We start from the raw sequence: 20022 nt of genomic DNA, 5'->3' as shown, positions 1-20022 counted from the left end.
AATTTATTTTCTGTCACATTCTTTGAAAATATTTAACCGTCACTGCATTTGCAGGTTCCTCCCCATCCCAGTCCCTTGCTGACATATTGGTCCATGGTCTTGTGCACTGCCAGATTGAGACCACCCGCAAATTGGTGAAACAATGCCATCTTCTAACGGGACACTCTCCAACCAGATGGCATTAATTGCGAATTCTCTGCGTTTTTTTTAAAAACTACCACTTCCTGTCCCCGACTTCTTTCCCTTATACCTTCCCCCCCAGCTCTGTCTCTCCCTTCCCTAACTCCTTTCAGACAGACATGGTAAATTCTCACCTCTCTCCTTTTATCTATTTAACACCTTTTTAATGGTCTGGATTCCTCTCGCAACCAGCATTGTCTGAATTCTGAGATGTCCTGCTTCTGGCTCATTCTGCTTACTCCTTGATGAAGGGCTCAGGCCTGAAATGCCAACAATGTATCTGTTTTTTTTATGGATGCTGAAAGACTGGCTGAGTTCCTCTAGTGTTTTTTTGTGTTTTACTACAATTACAGAGTCTGTAGACTTTTGTGTTTTGCTCAGATTCCTCCCCCTCCATGGATTGCCCGAAATACCAATAATAACATTATGGATAATTATCCTTTGTTTCCCCACCCCCCACCCCCCTCACCCTCCCAAGTTTATAGATAAAGCCTCTGACTAGGACAACTCTAACTAAGCAGAGATAAGGAGAAACTAAGAGAGTCACACAACAGCAAGCATTATCAACCAGCTCTTCATCTTGGGCGATACCATTTTATTCAAATACAGCTTTATTTGAACAGTTGTTCCGAGCAAAGCATGACCAAGGCACTCCACTCGCTGAATATTTGCTCCCATCTTTTCCATCTCTAATTCAGAGACATTTACTTTTACAGTTTTAAACATGCATATTTTTTATCTATTGTTTTATTCTTATTTTTTTATTTTTTATTTCCTGGTCTTAAAAAATTTTTTTGCCAGTAGGATGAGCAACCCTCTCTGGTTGCTTGTTTCTGGATAACTGGTTTTACTGTAGAAATCATGAGATTGGAAAATGCTGTAGGGGAGGCCTTGGCAAGTAGTGGATCTTGAATATTGAACATACTTCAGCCACAATGTGCCATTAGTGGAGAGAGCGAGTTTTTGGTCTAATTTTTAAACTTAAACATTCAGCACAATAACAGGCCATTTCAGCCCGTGCCAGCCAATTAATGGTGGGAGGAAACTGGAGCACCAGGGAAAACCCATGCAGACACGGGGAGAACATACAAACTCGTTACAGACAACGCGGGATTTGAATCCCAATTGCTGGCACAGTAAATATGTTGTGCTAACTGCTAGGCCAACCATAATCATTTGGCTGATGGTCATTTGGAGGTTTTGTTCTGGACTTTGTGGAGTTGCTTGAATTGTTGGTATTTTAGTCATTCACGCAAGTAGATCAGAGTCTCTCAGACCCCTGATATGTACATTGTAGATTATGAAAGGCTTTGAGAATTGGGAGTGAGGTAGTTGCTCCAGACTATCCAGCTATTCCTGTAGCCACAATATTTGTGTGGCTGATCCAAATATGTTGACATATTACCCAACTTTGCGCCTCCTGGGATGTTTGAATGCAGTGCGCATGTTGAAAAGCATGCATGGAGCAAATGGGCATTTGAAATCTAAAAGTATCTGACAAGCCTCTCTCTCTCTCCCTTCAGAAATACAGATTGAAAGATTGTGGAATAAACAAATGATGATTTGGAATCTGAGCTTCAAACATTGCGACGCATCAGGGAGGGGAAGTACCTGGACACTGTTTCAGGAGGCAGTCATGCCCATTAGAAAAGCTAACTAAAATTCAACCTGTTGTCAGGGACAAGAGGTGATTTCTGTGTGTAAGGCAGGTAGTGGGATCCAACAGGCAGTGGTGGAGGAGCCTCAGCCCTTCATCTTGTCACAGAACTCTGAGATTCTTGCTCCTTGTGTGGATAAGAGTGGGGGCTGTAGGAAGGATGAGCAACCTATGGCACTGTGGTTCAGGAAGCCATTCAAAGGGGGGGTTGGGGGGGGGGGGAGAGAGAAGAGAAATGTAGTGGTAATCGGAATAGACAAAGTCGCAGGGATAGTGTTCCAAAAACTGTGTTGCCTGCCAGTACCTAGGTTCAGGATGTCTTATCTGGCTTGCAGAGGAATTTGGAGTGGGAGGGGAAAGATCCAGTTGTCATGGTCCACGTGGGTACCAATGACATGGGTAAAGCCAGAACAGTTCTACTAAGGGAATTTGAGGAGCTAAGGACCAAATTAAAAGCAGAACCAGAAAGGTGGTATCTCTGGATTGCTACCTAAACCAAGTGGAAATTGAAATAGGCTCCAAAAAAATTAGAGAGTTAAATGTGTGGCACAAGGATTGGAATGGGAGAAGTGGGTTCTAATTCATGGGAAATTGGCACAAGCATTGGAGAATACTGTTCAAAAGGGACGAGTTCCTTCTGAACTGTGATGGAACCTGGTTCCTTGTGAATTACATAACTAGGACTTCAATCTGTTGAACCCAGCCCCCTACTATTTAGTTTAGAGGGGGAAAAATGAAGTAAAAGAGTGAGGTAAAAGCAAAAGTTTAAAAAAAAAACTAAGTCGAGGGGATAAAAGTAGAGAGCAAAAGTGTCAAAGATTATCAGATTTTAAAAGCACAAGGGCACTTTATCAGAATGCCTTTAATATTTGAAACAAGGTCAATGAACTTGTAGCACAAATCAGTGCAAAAGGTATGATTTAGTGGCCATTACAGAAACTTGATTGCAGGGTGGAGACAATTGGGAATTAAATATCCAAGGATATCTTGTAATAAGGAAGGACAGGCAAGAAGGTAGGGGAGATGGAATTGTGCTCTTAGTTAAGGATGAGATCAGGGTAATAGTGAGAGATGATGTAAGATCTAAGGAGCAAAATGTTGAGTCCATTTGGGATCAGGGAGGAAAAGGTAGGGGGTTGGTGGCTGTGAACCTATCATCAGATCAGCAATGATCACATTGAATGGCAGAGCAGGCTTGACCAGCCGGATGGCCTGGTCCTGCTATTTCTTATGTTCTAACAGTGAATGAATTCTATGTCAAATCAAGCACTGAAAATGAAAATAGACAGGAAAAATGTCATAAAAAAGATGTGGAAATCTCAGATTTTAGATGTTTAATAATAGTTAAAACCTGAAATCACGAGTGTCCTTTGGAAGAAAAAACCTTTAATAGTTAATTTTCATCTGTCTGATTCTCTGGGAGTAATTAACAATTAGCACATCCTTGAACAGCTCATCTAGCCATAACTAAATATATTTGAACTTTAAATATTTCCAAAAGTAGTCATTTGCATCATCCCAAAGATTTTGCTTTAAATGTTGTTAATTTTGTATCTGGCATGTAATTGCAGCAATGCTCAAAGGTGAGTTAGACAAGATGGCACATTTTTGGCAAATCTGACAGCAGTTTCAAGTGTCCCTATTAATTGTGTGCATTAGCAGTTGTGCGAGGATGGGGTAGGGGGAAGGAGGGATAAATATAGACTCTGTATGTTATATGAATGGTTAAAAAAAGATGGTTAAAATAAAAATAAAATATTTAATAAAACTATACTGCCCTGTTTATGCAAAAATAATGAGAAGGCTAACACTTGTTAAGATATGCCACTATTTCATCTTTTATTTTAAAAGTCTAGATTCTGGCTTAATTCTGAGTAAAACATAATTCATTAATATCCATTTTTCTGTATGTTTAAATGTTGTTCATTTAACTGAAAGTTGCTGGCAAATGTTCATAATAGTGTGGCTTCCATCCCAATTAAATGATTGAATAATCATATACTGAAAGAACTGTGGGGTTTTCTTTTGTACTAGTCACTGAACATGAAGAAAAGAAAAGAATGGACTCGGTAGAATTTCTGGTGTATTTTTGTTGAATGACAACATTGTCTGACTGAATTAATGCAACCTAGATTGTATACCTAAAATGGATGAGGGGGGGGGTGGCTTGGGAGGAGGGAGGGGGGGAGGAAAAAGTCACTGTAAATGTGTGAAAAAGAAAAAGTGTATATCATGGCTATTGTGATTTATGGTGTGAAAAATAAAAAATAAAAAAAAAAACAAAAAAAAAACATGCTTGTTATTAATGATGCACTGTGGTTCTAGGTTATCCAGTCTTTGCTTGGAAGGGAGAATCAGAAGATGATTTTTGGTGGTGCATTGATCGCTGTGTGAATGTAGAAGGATGGCAACCTAACATGGTAAAGACAGGTTGTTGCTCTTTAACAGTTTTAAATATTGCTGATGCCGTTTTTCAAATTTTAATCACTTTGCATTAATTTTTATAAAGAGGGTTAAGGCAAGTTCCAATGATAATACATTAGTTCATAAACTCGTTGCTCAATGTTTGGACATTTTGGGGATGTCTTTAAGACTTGACATTTTTAATTCCTGTGTCCACAAATGCTTTCTGTGGAGGAAATGGCCATATTTTTCAGTTGTATCTTTTAAGCAATCTAAAAAATTTGCCACTGATGTGAAAAATATTAAAGTTGCTGCAATAACTTCAGTGTGGAGTATTCACTAAATAGAAAAAGATTTAGATTGTGAACTGCAGGGATGGGGGGGTGGGGGGGGTGGGTAATGAATTACATTTTTTAAAGGGCAAGAAAGAAAAACAAATATGAGCACAAAACAAAATGAGCAGTGGATTCAATTCTGTGCTAAGACAATATGAGTTAAAATGCTCAAGGAAATGTATCTAATATAGTAGGAATCTTGGTGAGCTGAGCTACAAGAAAAGGGTTTAAAATTGGATAGGTTCATAACAGGCTTACTCAATCTCTGGTTGTGAATCCACAGATTGTGATATTGACATATATATTGCTTTCTTTTCCAGAAAGGTGGAAATACTGTTTAGAATTTCATAATGAAACTTTCCTTGAGTCTTAATCCTGTGAAGTGAATGGATTCTGAAAGAAGAGTTTAGCTTCTGGATCCATGGTTTTGTTTTTTTTTTCCTCTCTGTTAAGAATTCTGATCCAGAGTTGCAGCCATTTCTCTTTGTTCTTGTATAACTGCAGCATAACATGCTGGTATTCAAGTGAACTCCAAGTTCATTTGTTTTTTTTTTGGTGCAGATACTAGATGACGGTGGGGACCTCACTCACTGGATTTATAAGAAGTATCCCAATATGTTCAAGAAAATTAAAGGCATTGTGGAAGAAAGTGTGACTGGTGTTCACAGGTGAATGTCTTTGAGCACACAAACTTCTCAGCAGTCTTTGGCTTTATTGATTACTGATTTTGAGTCCTGTGCCCTCTAATATTAAGAGCTGATTGTCCATGTTTCTTCATCCTTTGATCCCTGTCTGATAACCTCTGAAACTGGAGGTCTGCTTGGTCATTGTTGTGCTGTAGGGATTATTGGTGCTCACTATCCAAGTTTTGCACTAGAGGAAAAAAGAAATTTGAATGCAGTGCTAGAGGGAATCTAATTCCAGTGTACAGCAATGCTGCAAAGAGTTTGTATATGGATTTGTTTTAGTCGATGAATTCCGGAAATAAAGTTAAAGGTGAATGTTAGCAAGCCTAGAGGAGAAAACTATTCATATTTTTTTTTATTGTTACTTTTTTCCCACATGCCTGTATTTTTCTACTGTTTGGAATAAAATGGAAATTAAAGTGCAAAGTTTATATCGGAAGGATTTTCAGAATTTACCATACATGCCTTGTGTCCTTGGACTGTATGTTTCCATGTACTACCATATTTAATTTTCTATAATGGTTGCATGAGCTGATTATGTTTTCAATTCTCTTGCAGTTTTTTAAATGTAATTGAGCCATATGTTCAGATGTAACATTCAGAGTTCCCACGTAAAACGTAAAATTTTAATTCTGTTGCTATTATAAAAGGTTTCTAATATCTCCCATTTATAAGCAATCTGTTGAAAGTTAATAACAGAACTTTCAATCACAAATCTGAGATACTGGACCAAAGCAGAAGCATTATCAATTCTGTATTTTCAGTGTTGTTATTTTTCTCTTGGATTTTACAGAATCTTAAGTCTGATCTTAAACCAATGTAAATTTTTTTGGAACTTTTCCTTTTTTTTAAGGCTTTACCAGTTGTCCAAAGCTGGTAAGCTCTGTGTTCCAGCCATGAATGTAAACGATTCTGTCACCAAGCAGAAGTTCGATAATCTTTATTGCTGTAGAGAGTCCATACTGGATGGGTATGTATTCAAAACCTGCTGGCCTGAAATCAAGTTAACATTATGTATAAATAAATTTAAAATCTATTTGGATATGAAGTAATCATCCAGAAAATGTAGTACTCAAGATTTCCTTGGTTGAAAGAATTATGAAAATTAACCATTTGGACTTATGAGGACCTCTGTCCTCTGCTGTTCGTGTGCATCTAGATCCCAGATGAAACCCAGGATTCATCTCTTAATTGATAGAAGTCTGGGTCTGTATTTGCTATTTTATCTTTATTTGAAAAATTATAATTGATTGAGGATGGGATGCAGAGGGAGGCAAATGAGTGACTGTGAAGTGAAAAAGTCTTTTCAGTGAGCAAGTGACTTTTTTTCAAATCAAATCTGAATGTTAAATGTTGTAGTTTGCTGCATGCAAGTAACTTAAATAAATATAAGTTTTCCCAGGGGGAGGAGCAAATCTTTCATTTGCCTTATTGATGGTATGAGAAATACCATGAATGTTACATTTTATGTTCACTGATGGCACTGCTCCAAGTACATACATTCTTCCTGTTTTCACATCTCTAGTCTTAATCTGTTTTACTTTCAACCAAGTAAATTTGCACTTTTAGCTGCTGATCATATTTGACAAAATTTCTCAGAGGATCTGAGTGATGAGAGGTGTTTCTCAAACAAGCTTCTCCCTTCCCATCCTATTGATGCTGCTTGAGTCAAATTTTGGAGTGTACTGCAAATCTTGCCATACAGTCCTTTCTGCTGAAAGAGAACAAAAATCAATGTACAACATCAGCAGAAGAGGCTTGAGATCAGATCAAAAAATAAATAATTTGGCGTCTTTTTTTAAAAGCGTGTTAAAGAATGTGCATATGGGTTCAAAAGCCGAATAGGCTGGAAGCAATCAGCAGGTCGCACATTAGTGGGGAGTAAAACAGATCTTGTGCTTCAGGTGAAGGGCCTTTTATCAAAACTGGAAAATAGTCAAGGTTTTACTGCCCAGAAGCAGGCACTTCAGACCAACTTGTCCATGTGAACCAAACTATCCCATTTGCAAAAGTTCCTCTAAACTTGGGTGTTCTGTGGTTAGTAAGGGATTATCTTAGGTGGATTCTGAGTAAGGGTGGAAAATAGGTTGAGAAACACTTCTCTAAACCTTTCTCATCCATAGTTAGAAAAAGTTGGGGAGAGATGGGGGTTAAGGGGGAATTTATCTGATATTGTTAAATTCAATATTATCCTTTTTTCATTTGATTATGGTTTCTTTGAAAAAATGGATGATATTGTAGCAAATGGTTGGATTTGTCCTCTGTGAAACTGTTTTGAGAACTATCTCCTTCCCATTTTTGACAAAAGCCTCAAGAGGACAACAGACGTGATGTTTGGAGGAAAACAAGTTGTGGTCTGTGGATATGGGGAGGTAAATATGTGTTTGATTTTTTTTGTTTGTTTGTTTGAAAAGACGACAAGCTTTCCCGGCTTGATGAAGTAAACTTTTGAGATTGAAAGGACTAAATAAGAGTATCTTGAACCAAAATTTTTTTCTGTGTTTAAACCTTTAAATAGCCTACAGTTTCTACAGCAAGATTAGTGTAGGATTTTATTTTTCAGCGCAGTTCATTTAATTTGTTTGCTGACTTTCGTTACTGAATACCACCAATGTTAAAGCTTGAAGCAGGTCAGGTAGTAATCACGGAATAGAGGAGTTGATATTTTGGACAAATTTTTATTTAAATTTAGACATTTAGCACAGTAACAGGCCCTTTTAGCACACGAGCCTTTGTCGCCCAACTTACCTACAACCCCTGGTATGTTTTTCGAACGGTGGGAGGAAACTGGAGCACCTGGAGGAAACCCATGCAGACATGGGAAGAATGTACAAACTCCGGTCCCAATCGCTGGTGTTGTAACAGCATTGCACTAATAGAGGAGTGTTTTTCAATGGGGGAACAACAGGAAATTCAAACAATGGTATAATCTGCAGCACAGAATAAAATAGAGAAAGAAGTACAGGCATACCCTATATAACATGGTTAATACATTCCAATCCTATAAAATGGATATATAAAACTGATCTTTATTGGAAACAAGTGAACATCATTTAATTAAGAAAATATTTGTCTCCTGTAGATTTGTGTTAAATTGCTCACATGAGATTTGGGATAGTGCAGGGAGCCCAATCACAGGGGGGACAGCAATAACTTTCAATACAGCTATTTAACTCTCTATTCCACAGCTCAATGCCTATATTTCAAATAGTTTAAACTAGAGTCTTGCAAAATATTTTGAAGTGGTTTAAATAGTGACAATAATAAAACTTTAACATTGCAAAATTAAAACTGCGGATCAGAAATTTCACACCACGTAATATCAAGACCTGTGCTTTTTGAAACTGTTTTTCAGGGTAAGCCTGTATGTGATCCAATATTTTATAAATGAAAGTACATAATACAAATGCTGTGATATTATTAAACCCAAGGTCATTGGCTAACCCACAATTAGAATAATGTAGCAGTTTGGGCATCTTGGTTTATGAAGAATATTTAGACCATGGGCAGAATACAGAAGATCTTCACAACAATGATGTCAGAGCTTGTAAAGGACAAGCTAGCTTTCTGAAAAATAATTTAAGCACAAGAATAAAGGCATCTTATGAAAATTATTTAAGGCCTCGTGATTTCAACAGGCACTAAATTATTCCCAACAAAGCAAAGCTTTGCAACTGAAGGTGTGCTACAGAAGTTGACCAGATCAGTGTATATCCCATCCCTGGAAGCAATGAGGCAAGAATAACTAGACTGGGCCTATACTGTTGTTTTAGAAGAATCAGAGGTGACTTCATTAAATGCAACAAAAAATTCTTATGGGGCTTGGAAGGGTAAGTACAGGGATGACATTTCTCTTAGAGTTTGTAAAATATGAGATTGCATTTTCATTATAAAGGTTCAACCTTCAGAACTGAAATGGGGAAGTATCTCTATACCTCGAGGAGAGTCTTTGGAATTTGTAGCTAGATATACAGGACAGAGATTCAATATTAAGGAAATCGTAGGATTTAGGAGTGGTACAGGAAAGTGGTAATGGAGTAGAAAAAAAAAAATTAAATATTAGACCAGTCTCCGGAACCGGTGGGGGGTAGAGTGTCTTGTCTCAATTTCTTTGGCTCATGGAACTATTTTGAAGTCAAGAAATTTGCCAATAACGGTCTCTTGGTATGAACTTTTCCTTTATATGAATCTGCAGGTGATGAGACGATTGCAATGTAGGATTTAACCACCAAGGGTGATAAATTTTAGTTGGAAAAATTATGCTGTAATAATTATGGCCAAGTTTCACAGGCTGTGCAAACTTATTCTGCATTATCTTCCAGGTTGGAAAAGGCTGTTGTGCTGCTTTAAAGGCAATGGGGTCCATTGTTTACGTCACAGAGATTGATCCAATTTGTGCTCTGCAAGCCTGGTAAGATCAAGAATTACATACGCATGTAATCGGCCACTGCCTTTCTTATTAGAGACATACAGCAACATAGAGGAAATTAAAACTTTAAAAATATTTACACATTGTGCACCTATATCCGTTTTAATTTGTTTATCCTAACTAGGGCAAACTTGCATGCACTAGTCTGATGTGGTAATCCAGTTTTTGTCCACATCTGAACTTGTCTGTGAAATGGACAACAGCTTGTATTAACCACTAAGGTCCTGAATAGCATTCAGTGCGATAATGTCTTTAGTTTCCTGCTGAAAAGGCTGCCAGATTGAGGTGAGCGACTTGTTTATTTACATCTGATGAATTGGTGCCAATCTATGATCAACCCAAATGTGTAGGTTTTTAAAGTACTAGATTTTCTGTGCAGGTCTTGAATAAGATTGTGCAGTAAATTTTGGTAGTTGAATATTGTGCGGTCCAGTTTAAACAATTTGTATATTCCTTTTTTTTGAATTGGGGTCTGCCTTAATTTTTCATTACAGTCTTTCATTGATTTGATGAGATGATGTAAATTCTTCTGCTATTTTAGTGTGTTATAGATTTAAGATATTACAAGTTTGCCACATCTTGGAAATGCAGGGGAGGAATTGGCCATTTGAGTATACCTTGGCTGCCTTTGTGTTCCTTGTATCACCTCCGAGAGGCATGATATGAGGTACAGAGTGGTAAACTTCACTCCCACTGTCTACTTATTTTCCTTTACTTCTCTCCATCCGTCTTAGCTGACATACAGAAGCACCCTAATCGCATCATGCTCATCAGAAATTTATGTCCAAGTTTCTGTCTCAAAACAAAATAGGTTGATGTTTCAAGACAGGATCACCAAACAAGTTTTGTTTCTGAGCTTTTCTCCTCATTGATGTGATTCATTCAGTCTGTCTGTGCATTGATACAATTCTGCCTTTCCTTTGCAGTATGGATGGATTCAGACTTGTCAAATTGAATGAAGTAATTAGACAGGTGGACATCGTCATCACTTGCACAGGTAAATTATTAACAATCATATTTACTTTGTTGCAAGTTAAATACAAAAAATATTCACTGATTTAAAGGCTTTTGCTAGGTTGATTTCTTTTTCTATATGCCTTGATCCTGGTTAGAAATTGATAGTTGAGATGAAAAAGAACTGAAGCTTAATCAGAAGTAATTTTAAATATGTATTTCTTAGAAACTTTAATGCTGTATGTCTAAGGCATCCATCAGTCTATGGATGTGGTGAATTTCATAGCTCTGTGGCACCTGAAAGCAGGAAAAATTATCAAAATATTCTGCACTGTCAGGCACTCTATTGCGAAAGATATCAGAAGTGCTCGAAAAAGTCATGGACTACCAGAACTACTTGTGTCAGAAAGTACTGATTCTCTAATCCTTCACAATATTCAAAGAATTAATTGTGTTAAGTATTTACATTCCATAAATATATGTTTAAACCACAAAACTTGAATTTTAATACTGGGCATCTTCCTTGCCTTTAGGTAACAAAAATGTAGTGACCAGGGAGCACCTGGATCGCATGAAGAATGGTTGTATTGTCTGCAACATGGGGCATTCCAATACTGAGATTGATGTGGTATGTAACTGGTGTGGGGTAATTTGCCTTGGGATACTTTCAAATGGAGATCAGTAACAGAATATGAACTAATTAATTACTGGATATTCCAATTCTGAGATATAAATGGTAAAAACAAACAAAAGATATAAATTTATAATGTACAGCAAAACCCCTGTTATCTGGCACCTATGGGGATTGGTAGATGCTGGATAAGTGAATTTTCTGGTTGTTTGAGATTGCATGTTATGTGATTGGCAAATAACGGCAAGGTTGATCAATTTTAATCCCGAATTTATTTGCCTGTTTTCCGCCAAAAAAATTTTTTGCCAGTTGCTTGACGCTGCCAGTTTATTAAATTCCAGAAATCAGGGGTCTTTCTGTACTTTTTTTACATCTTGGGATGTCCCAAAGCAATTTACAACCAATCCAATACTTTTGAAATGGAGTTCCCATTGCAACATTGAGGTAACTGTTTCATGAGATTAATGCAGAATGCAACTGGATGAGGTTGTCTGCAGTTGATTTTGACATATTCTAACTGGAATGATTGTAATTAACAAATTATTCTAATATATTTTAAAAATGTGATCTATACTTGCATTAGAATAAGTAAATAAAATAAGTCTAAACCTGCAAGTTTGCAAAACACTTATCAACTGTTTGCAAGTTTTGCGGTTATTCCTCATCCTCATCTGATGGATCACCAGCAATCATGCACATCAAGCAATTATTGAGTCATAATGGACTGCATTGCTGAGCTCTGGAACAGACATACTGTACAGTATTTTCATAAGGAAAAGCTGCTATTCATTTTGTTTTTAGCTCAGCAGTTCCTCTATTTCCACTTCCCCTTACAGGCAAGCCTTCGAACCCCAGAACTCACCTGGGAGCGTGTTAGGTCACAAGTGGATCATGTCATTTGGCCAGATGGCAAAAGGATTGTTTTGCTGGCTGAGGTAATTGGACTAAAGGCAAACTGTCTTGTTACCTGTTATGTATGTATGTGTGTGTATTTTATCCAAGTATTATGACATCTTTCAGAAGATAATCTTTAGTTATAGCATGTAATCTGAATCATGAATATTAATTTGATCATCCTTTGCAACTCATAATCTCAATGCTAATGTGATTGGAAAGAAATCGAACTATTGCTTTGCGGAATATAAAAGGAGGATCATTTCATTTGTAATGGAGAATCTGATTAATTCTGGAGGGATGGCTTTGCATGTATACAATGGTTTACTTCTGCACCTATCTTGACTTCATGACCTTGCTCTGAAAATATAGAAATTAATAGAAATAACCTTGCTGTAGACTTGAATCTTGGTTCCTGAGATGTATTCTTGGAAAATATTTTTGGCTGAATAGCTTACTTCCTTGCTTTTTTTTATTATTATCCAGGGGAGGTTGCTTAACTTGAGTTGTTCCACAGTCCCTACTTTTGTGCTTTCCATCACTGCTACCACACAGGTAAGGGATTGCAGAAAATGCTGCTTGTATTTTTCAGCCCTTTTCTGTTAGAGGCAACCAAATTTGTGACATTCATCAGAACAGTTGAACTAAGATCTCTCTCTATCGTACTGTAAGATGGCCCGAATGTGTCAACATTAATGGAGGACCTAAATGTCACACTGAATTTTCAGATGCGAGTCAGTGTTTTCTGACTGCACTGACAATCCTAGTAAGCAAGTCAACCAAAGCCCCACCTGTGAAACTTGCTTTATTCTGCTTGTCAGTTGTTTAAATGTATTGCTTCCATTGGACAGTAGTACTGTTTATAGTAAGATGTTTGGTATAGAGTCTGCAGATTGTAACTATTGTCAGAAATCATTGTGCTAAAGTGGTACAAAGTAGCATTTTGTCATTGTTAGATACACTGAACATTGTGGTACAAAGCCATGGAGACCAGGTGCGCGTTGTCCATGGAGACCAGGTGCGCGTTGTCCATGGAGACCAGGTGCGCGTTGTCCATGGAGACCAGGTGCGCGTTGTCCATGGAGACCAGGTGCGCGTTGTCCATGGAGACCAGGTGCGCGTTGTCCATGGAGACCAGGTGCGCGTTGTCCATGGAGACCAGGTGCGCGTTGTCCATGGAGACCAGGTGCGCGTTGTCCATGGAGACCAGGTGCGCGTTGTCCATGGAGACCAGGTGCGCGTTGTCCATGGAGACCAGGTGCGCGTTGTCCATGGAGACCAGGTGCGCGTTGTCCATGGAGACCAGGTGCGCGTTGTCCATGGAGACCAGGTGCGCGTTGTCCATGGAGACCAGGTGCGCGTTGTCCATGGAGACCAGGTGCGCGTTGTCCATGGAGACCAGGTGCGCGTTGTCCATGGAGACCAGGTGCGCGTTGTCCATGGAGACCAGGTGCGCGTTGTCCATGGAGACCAGGTGCGCGTTGTCCATGGAGACCAGGTGCGCGTTGTCCATGGAGACCAGGTGCGCGTTGTCCATGGAGACCAGGTGCGCGTTGTCCATAGCTATGGTTCAGCTGAAATGAAGAATGATACCAAAATTGATATTTGGGACCACAGAGAGGAAATATCTCAATAAATGATTTCTCTATTCCTTTGGAGCTGACCACAGCAGTGTAGCAGATTAGATTGGAATCCACAAAACTAATTTCTTGGCCTGTTTGCTAGTTGTTGAAGGAACGTCGTAGCTGCAATTTAGCAAAGTTCTGGTAGTCTTTTACCAAACATTTGAACTCTTGTTATGATATTCACTTGATCATGTAAACAACAGAAAATCTATTTTTTCATACTTTGCCCTTCCAAAGTGGTTGACACTTGTTATATAATTCCACAAGGATCAACAATCGTGATATTCTGAGATCAGATGATTAAAGCAAATGATCACATTTGTTACACTATTTCATCAAACGGTAGAAATGCACTGTTCAATGTAGAAATTAACATGTCCTTTGCCCTTAGGCATTGGCAATGATAGAACTGTATAATGCACCAGAGGGACGATATAAGCAAGATGTGTACCTGCTGCCTAAGAAGATGGGTAAGTCCTTGATCAACCATTCTCTGTTTGCTCTTGCTTGCAAGGTAATCTGGTACATTAACTCGAGAATCAGGAAAACTAAAACTGAAACTAAGGAAAGTCTTTTTCAGTTCTCTGTTCCAAGTGGGAGAACATGACCTAATGGCCACAATGGGTCTGTGCTCAGTCTATATAGCAGCAGTCTAGATGCTTCCGTTTTTACCCTCTTCCCACATCCCCTCCAACCCCCAGCATAGTCCTGTAATAATATTCCTTTCTATACAGTAAAATCCATTGTCTAGAATTCAAGCAAGTGGCAAAAAAAATTGCAGAAAATAATAGGTTAAAAAAAATGGACATTCAAAATTGGCACCCTCTAGTATTTTCCAATCACACAATACACAATCTCAAGCAACCGGAAAATTCACTTATTCAGCATCTTCCATTTCCCACAGGTGCAGATAAGGGGAATAAAAGGTTCTCGTGTCTCTTTCTGGTCTTTTGCCAATCATCTTTACTCTTTGTTTTTGACTCTCTGCAAATGGGAACAATTTCTCTCTATTCTCTAACGACATTCTTTACGATTTTAAATACCTTTTTAAAAACCCTCACAATCTCCTGTGTTCCAAGTAGAACAACCCCATATTTTCTAATCTATCCTTATAACTGAAGGACCCCTCTGAAATAATTTTGGGAAATCACTTTTCTACCTGCTGAGTTCCTCAAGCAAATTGTGTTCTGTTATTACAACTATGTCCTCAAGATTCTTCAAACTTTTATTTGATTTGAATTTTTTAATGAAAATGTTCCATTATATTTATAGATTTAGCTGCTGAATATACTGTTAATTTGTTTTTTTCCAGATGAATATGTAGCAAGTCTTCATTTGCCTACTTTTGATGCACACCTCACAGAACTGACAGATGAGCAGGCGAAATATCTGGGTTTGAACAAGAATGGGCCTTTCAAGCCAAACTATTATCGGTAAGAATAAAAATGAACTGGTTAACATTTCAAATTTTGGGGAAATAGGAAAATGATGACTATACTTTGTTAAAAATAATTTGAATATAAAGCAATCAAGAGAAGGACAATGTATGAACAGGAAATTGTTATTTCAATCCTGAGAGTCCAGACAATGTGGAATTTTATTTTACTAACAAGATCATAGTTTTTATTTTCTAATTGATTCCTATTCACAGTAGTCTTAATTGTGAAATATGTAAAGATTAGTTTTTCAATACAAACACTCTTGGCCAGATGGATAAGACTGTTATTTTTTAATCTTGACCTCTCGTGTCATCTCTGTGGAGTTTCCACATTCTTCCCATGACTCAGGTGCTCTAATTTCCTTCCAGAGGCCAAAGGCTTGTGTAGATAATGGCCCATCGATCTTTTTTTTTCCCCCTAGCACTTAAGTGAATAGTGGGATTCGGGGAAGTTGATAGGAATGTGGGGAAAATAAAATGTGATTGTGTATATAATTTTTTTTAATGGTTGGCATCTGTGTGTATGATCAACTCCATGAGTAAAGCTCTTTCAAACTGCAGGCCACTCTGTAGTTGAATGCTGTATGAATCATGGACAAAGCACATCTCCTGCAGTACACAAGCAATTACTGGTTATAACCAGTTTGGGTTTTTCATGGAGGTGAGCTCATTTTAAATTGCCTGAGATATAGGCAGTCCCCAGGTTATAAATGAGATATGTTCCCAAGTCTGTCTTCAAGTCAAATTTGTAAGTAGGAACTTGCTGCATATACAGCTTTTAAATCATTGAAAAGGCTTCAAGCCTTTTGCACTAAAGTAAGGCTGACAGGCATATAACACTGATTTTGATCGTCAACGGCAACATGATTCAACTTAGAATAGCAGACAGCGTTCTCCTTTCTCGAGCCGATGAACTGCTGAAGCTGTGTGTAGTCCATTTGTAAGTACGGGTTGTTCATAAGTTGGATGTTCATAACCTGGGGACTACTTGCACTGCTCTCAAATCAAGTCTACCAGTAATCACATCATTGTAATTTTGGCTTGGACAAAATTACATGCATAAAGATGGGAAAGATTCAGTCTAATTGAAGATTTGGGAAGAATTTATAACTAATTGAAAATTGAGGAGCTTGGTTTGTCTCCACTCTCCCTAGGAAGCAGTGTTGATAAAGCATTGTTTATTTTGTTCCTTGTCCTAGGTATTAAATGCAAAGCAACAAGTTCATCAAACAAGAGGGAACCTTTTGTCACTAATGTACACGAGCAAAATCTCTTTAGAGCTGGCCTTGATTGTGCAGTTTTAAATATTTAGTCATTTATTTATTTACATAAAAAAATGTATAATCACAGCAGATTTTTTTAACCGCAGGAGAAGATTAAAAAATCTGCTTAGTTTTTTCTTTTGCTGTTGTGCTTTAAAATGATTATAACACCCTTGCTGTTAATCTTGAGAAAGAAACAATAGAATCAAAGTGTTAGCTGTTTTAAAATGTTACGGTGGACATATTTCATATGTTTTAATTTTAGTTTTTTAATTCGTTGAGTAAAAATTCATAAGGTAATGGTTAAATGCTTAATATTTATCATTCTGGAATTCTTCAAAAGATTTTCTTTGAACAAATTCTAGCTGCAAGATGCAGAAAATCAAATAATAATACTCTCAAACCATAACTATGTTTCTGAAACTTTATTTAAAAAAAAATCAGGTGTAGCAGAGTTGATGGTGCATAACTGGTTGGGTAGCTTAGTATTAAGATTTCTTCATTAATGCACTGCAGTTGTTTAGTCAAGTGGTGGTACTGTTTGAAACTTGTCTCATCTCCCAAGATTGTCATCATCTCCTTAGAGATGGGATATTAACTTCAAGTCTGTAGAGTGCATAGAGCCTATAATGGTCTGAAGAAATAATAAGGTCACCCAAATGAACCACCAATAATCTACAAACCTTCAACCATTTTTTTCACAATAAGCAAATTTTACTTTCTTTTGTTGTGACTTCAATATTTAAGCAGAAGAAAGTTTATTTTTCCCTTTAAAGCTAGCACAGCAGCAGCAATTGTGTGCAGATTAGTGAGTTTGTATTGTAGGAAACCATGAAGATGTATCTGTTAAGTGTGTTTTTGATTTAACTTATTTATTCAACTCCTTTATCCACTTTCCTCTTGTCCTTGAATCAACAAATGGTACAAATGGTTTGCATGTGCTTTGTGTTTCTGATTGGTCTTCTACCAACCAACATTTTCACCAAGTTTGGGACAGCCAAACATGCTGTCACCTGCCCAATCAACAAATGGAAGAACATTGCAGTGTATGTCAAGAAATGGAACCTTGGACTTGCACCAAAGACCATTTGCAAAGTACACTTTTGCAGATGTGTGGCCAGGAACCATTTTGTTTTTCCTCTCTGAGGGGGAAAAACCTCGCCTTATCCATGACTATCAGCCTTCATTATTTCTCTGAAGTTGCTTTGTTTGAAACATTTTACCACTTCTGTTTTTAACGATTCCCACACATGTATTAACCCTATACATTTCTGCATATGGTTATATTTGTTCTCTCTTCTTGCAATGCCAAAAACAGATGTTTTTAAATGAATCCCAGCCATTCAGTGGCCTGTTTTTTTATTACTGCTTTAACTGTGAAAAGAGTTTGGCATGGAATGTAATGTTGTATGTATTAAATGAAAGCTTAAGCAAAAATGGACACCAGCAGCCTGCTCTGGAGAGCAGAAGAATCGTCCAAAAAGAAAAAATACCCGTTGACCTACTCAAACTGAGTTTTAAAATTGAGGTAACTATTTTACGTACTGTATTACTGGTTAAGTATTGTAGTAGATGAGCAATAAGCTGTAATCATAATTCAAATAAAGTTAATAAATTCAGTGCTTTTCTATGATTAATTTTCTTTGCTTTGATGTCCAATAATTTTTTTCCCTCATTCTTGTCTACAATTTGAGTGCAGGTCCCATTGGAAGTTTCCATTCAACCTGGCAGTACCCTACTAGTCTAGCACAATGCAGCAGGTGTCTCAGCCAATTCTCAAAAGTAGCCAGTTGAGACTTTGCAGTACTTCCAAGAGCCTCCTTGATAATGTCTAACTTAATGGTTTTAAGCTCTTGTAAGACTCCAGTTTTGATTAAAAAGCCTGGAAAGTTTTTGAAAACAAGCTAGCTCTAATATTTCCAAGTCCTTGAACTTTACACTGGTACAGGAATTTTGATGCCACTTATTTTGTCCTTGTCAAGTACAATATCTTAACAAATTTTTTTTTAATCAGTTTGAGCACCAGATAAACTAATCAACCTTGCAGATTTAAAAAGAAAAATAAACAGATGTAGGTTATCTGAAGTAAAATAGCAAACTACTGGAGGTAATCAGAAACACAGGTACAGAATGTAGAGAAAGAAACAGTTGATGTTTTGGGTGCATGATTTTTCAGGCAAATGTGTGAAAACAAGGAGAAGTGGCGAAAATACAAAATAAAGTTTCAGAACCATAATTATGGCTGGGTGAGGTTCAACAATTATCAGCCAGAGCTTGGCCGGGTACCATGATTGGATGGAGTCCCACCTCGGAAGGACATGACTACTACTTTATCATTGCTGTCTGCTTGGAGGAATGAAGATGAATGGGAACAGTTAAGAATTAAAAGCAATGTGCTCGAACCAATGAAAGACAGAGATTGGAATGGGGAGCAATAAACAATCTTCTGTGGTACTCCCACTACTTTTTAATGCCGGGAGCAAGATGCAGAATGTAGCAGTCGCTGAAAATCTGAAATAAGAAGCATGACACTCGAACCATGTGGCAGTCGGGTACTACTGGTGGATTGAGGAGAATGAGCCCAACTTGTCAAAATTGGGCAGTTGGCCCACAGGCTGCAACGTTGAATGTCAAAACTCGTTGAGATCAAGATTGAATGCCTAGGGTGATAACTTGGCTGTTTGCGGAAACTGCCAAAATGTTGGCTTGGAAGTCGGCCTGAAGAAAACTGAGGTCCTCTATCAGCCAGCTCCCCACCATGACCACCAGCCCCCCCCCATCTCCATCGGGCACACAGAACTCAAAACGGTCAACCAGTTTACCTACCTCGGCTGCACCATTTCATCTGATGCAAGGATCGACAAAGAGATAGACAACAGACTCGCCAAGGCAAATAGCGCCTTTGGAAGACTACACAAGAGTCTGGAAAAACAACCACCTGAAGAAACACACAAAGAGCAGCGTGTACAGAGCCGTTGTCATACCCATGCTCCTGTTCGGCTCCAAATCATGGGTCCTCTACCAGCATCACCTACGGCTCCTGGAACGCTTCCATCAGCGCTGTCTCTGCTCCATCCTCAACATTCATTGGAATGACTTCATCGAAGTACTCGAGCTGGCAGAGTCCGCAAGCATCAAATCCATGCTGCTGAAGACCCAACTGCGCTGGGTGGGTCACGTCTCCAGAATGGAGGACCATCGCCTTCCCAAGATCGTGTTCTATGGTGAGCTCTCCACTGGCCACCGAGACAGAGGTGCACCAAAGAAGAGGTACAAGGACTGCTTAAAGAAATCTCTTGGTGCCTGCCACATTGACTACCGCCAGTGGGCTGATATCGCCTCAAACCGTGCATCTTGGCGCCTCACAGTTCGGTGGGCAGCAATCTCCTTTGAAGAAGACCGCAGAGCCCACCTCACTGCCAAAAGACAAAGGAGGAAAAACCCAACACCCAACCCACCAATTTTCCGTTGCAACCGTGCCTGCCTGTCCCCACATCGGACTTGTCAGTCACCAACGAGCCTGCAGCA

The 20022-nt window shown here is 38.3% G+C and overlaps 1 protein-coding gene and 1 long non-coding RNA gene across 13 annotated transcripts in view; one reads left to right on the top strand and one right to left on the bottom strand.

Annotated features, from left to right (window-relative positions):
* LOC138748816 (putative adenosylhomocysteinase 3) overlaps window positions 1-18129 on the top strand; it is a 68514-nt gene extending 50385 nt beyond the window's left edge. For 5 of the 9 annotated variants that reach the window (XM_069909603.1, XM_069909605.1, XM_069909602.1 and 2 more), the window contains 12 exons: window positions 4163-4257; window positions 5137-5243; window positions 6115-6231; window positions 7570-7633; window positions 9584-9672; window positions 10617-10687; window positions 11178-11272; window positions 12112-12210; window positions 12656-12724; window positions 14186-14264; window positions 15107-15227; window positions 16432-18128. In XM_069909603.1, the coding sequence (XP_069765704.1) occupies window positions 4163-4257; window positions 5137-5243; window positions 6115-6231; window positions 7570-7633; window positions 9584-9672; window positions 10617-10687; window positions 11178-11272; window positions 12112-12210; window positions 12656-12724; window positions 14186-14264; window positions 15107-15227; window positions 16432-16438 (1013 nt within the window). In that variant the 3' untranslated portion in view covers window positions 16439-18128. Of the gene's footprint in view, window positions 1-4162; window positions 4258-5136; window positions 5244-6114; window positions 6232-7569; window positions 7634-9583; window positions 9673-10616; window positions 10688-11177; window positions 11273-12111; window positions 12211-12655; window positions 12725-14185; window positions 14265-15106; window positions 15232-16431 lie in introns of those variants that run through there. The other 4 variants (XM_069909604.1, XM_069909607.1, XM_069909606.1 and 1 more) reach the window with 2 other exon arrangements.
* Window positions 5245-12260, bottom strand: LOC138748823 (uncharacterized). 4 transcript variants are annotated; one of them, XR_011348266.1, is made up of 3 exons: window positions 12138-12260; window positions 8010-8191; window positions 5245-5448 (listed from the first exon to the last, which is right to left on the bottom strand). It is a non-coding gene; the product is annotated as an uncharacterized lncRNA (long non-coding RNA). The 4 variants fall into 4 exon arrangements; XR_011348264.1 differs by lacking the exon at window positions 5245-5448 and adding an exon at window positions 6011-6254; XR_011348263.1 differs by lacking the exon at window positions 5245-5448 and adding an exon at window positions 6485-6975.
* Window positions 18130-20022: the final 1893 nt, after the last annotated feature.

This window comes from Narcine bancroftii, chromosome 13, assembly GCF_036971445.1.
Source record: "Narcine bancroftii isolate sNarBan1 chromosome 13, sNarBan1.hap1, whole genome shotgun sequence".
Taxonomy (NCBI): domain Eukaryota; kingdom Metazoa; phylum Chordata; class Chondrichthyes; order Torpediniformes; family Narcinidae; genus Narcine; species Narcine bancroftii.
Note: the sequence above shows the minus strand (reverse complement) of the source record. Positions and strands in the feature narration are given on the sequence as shown.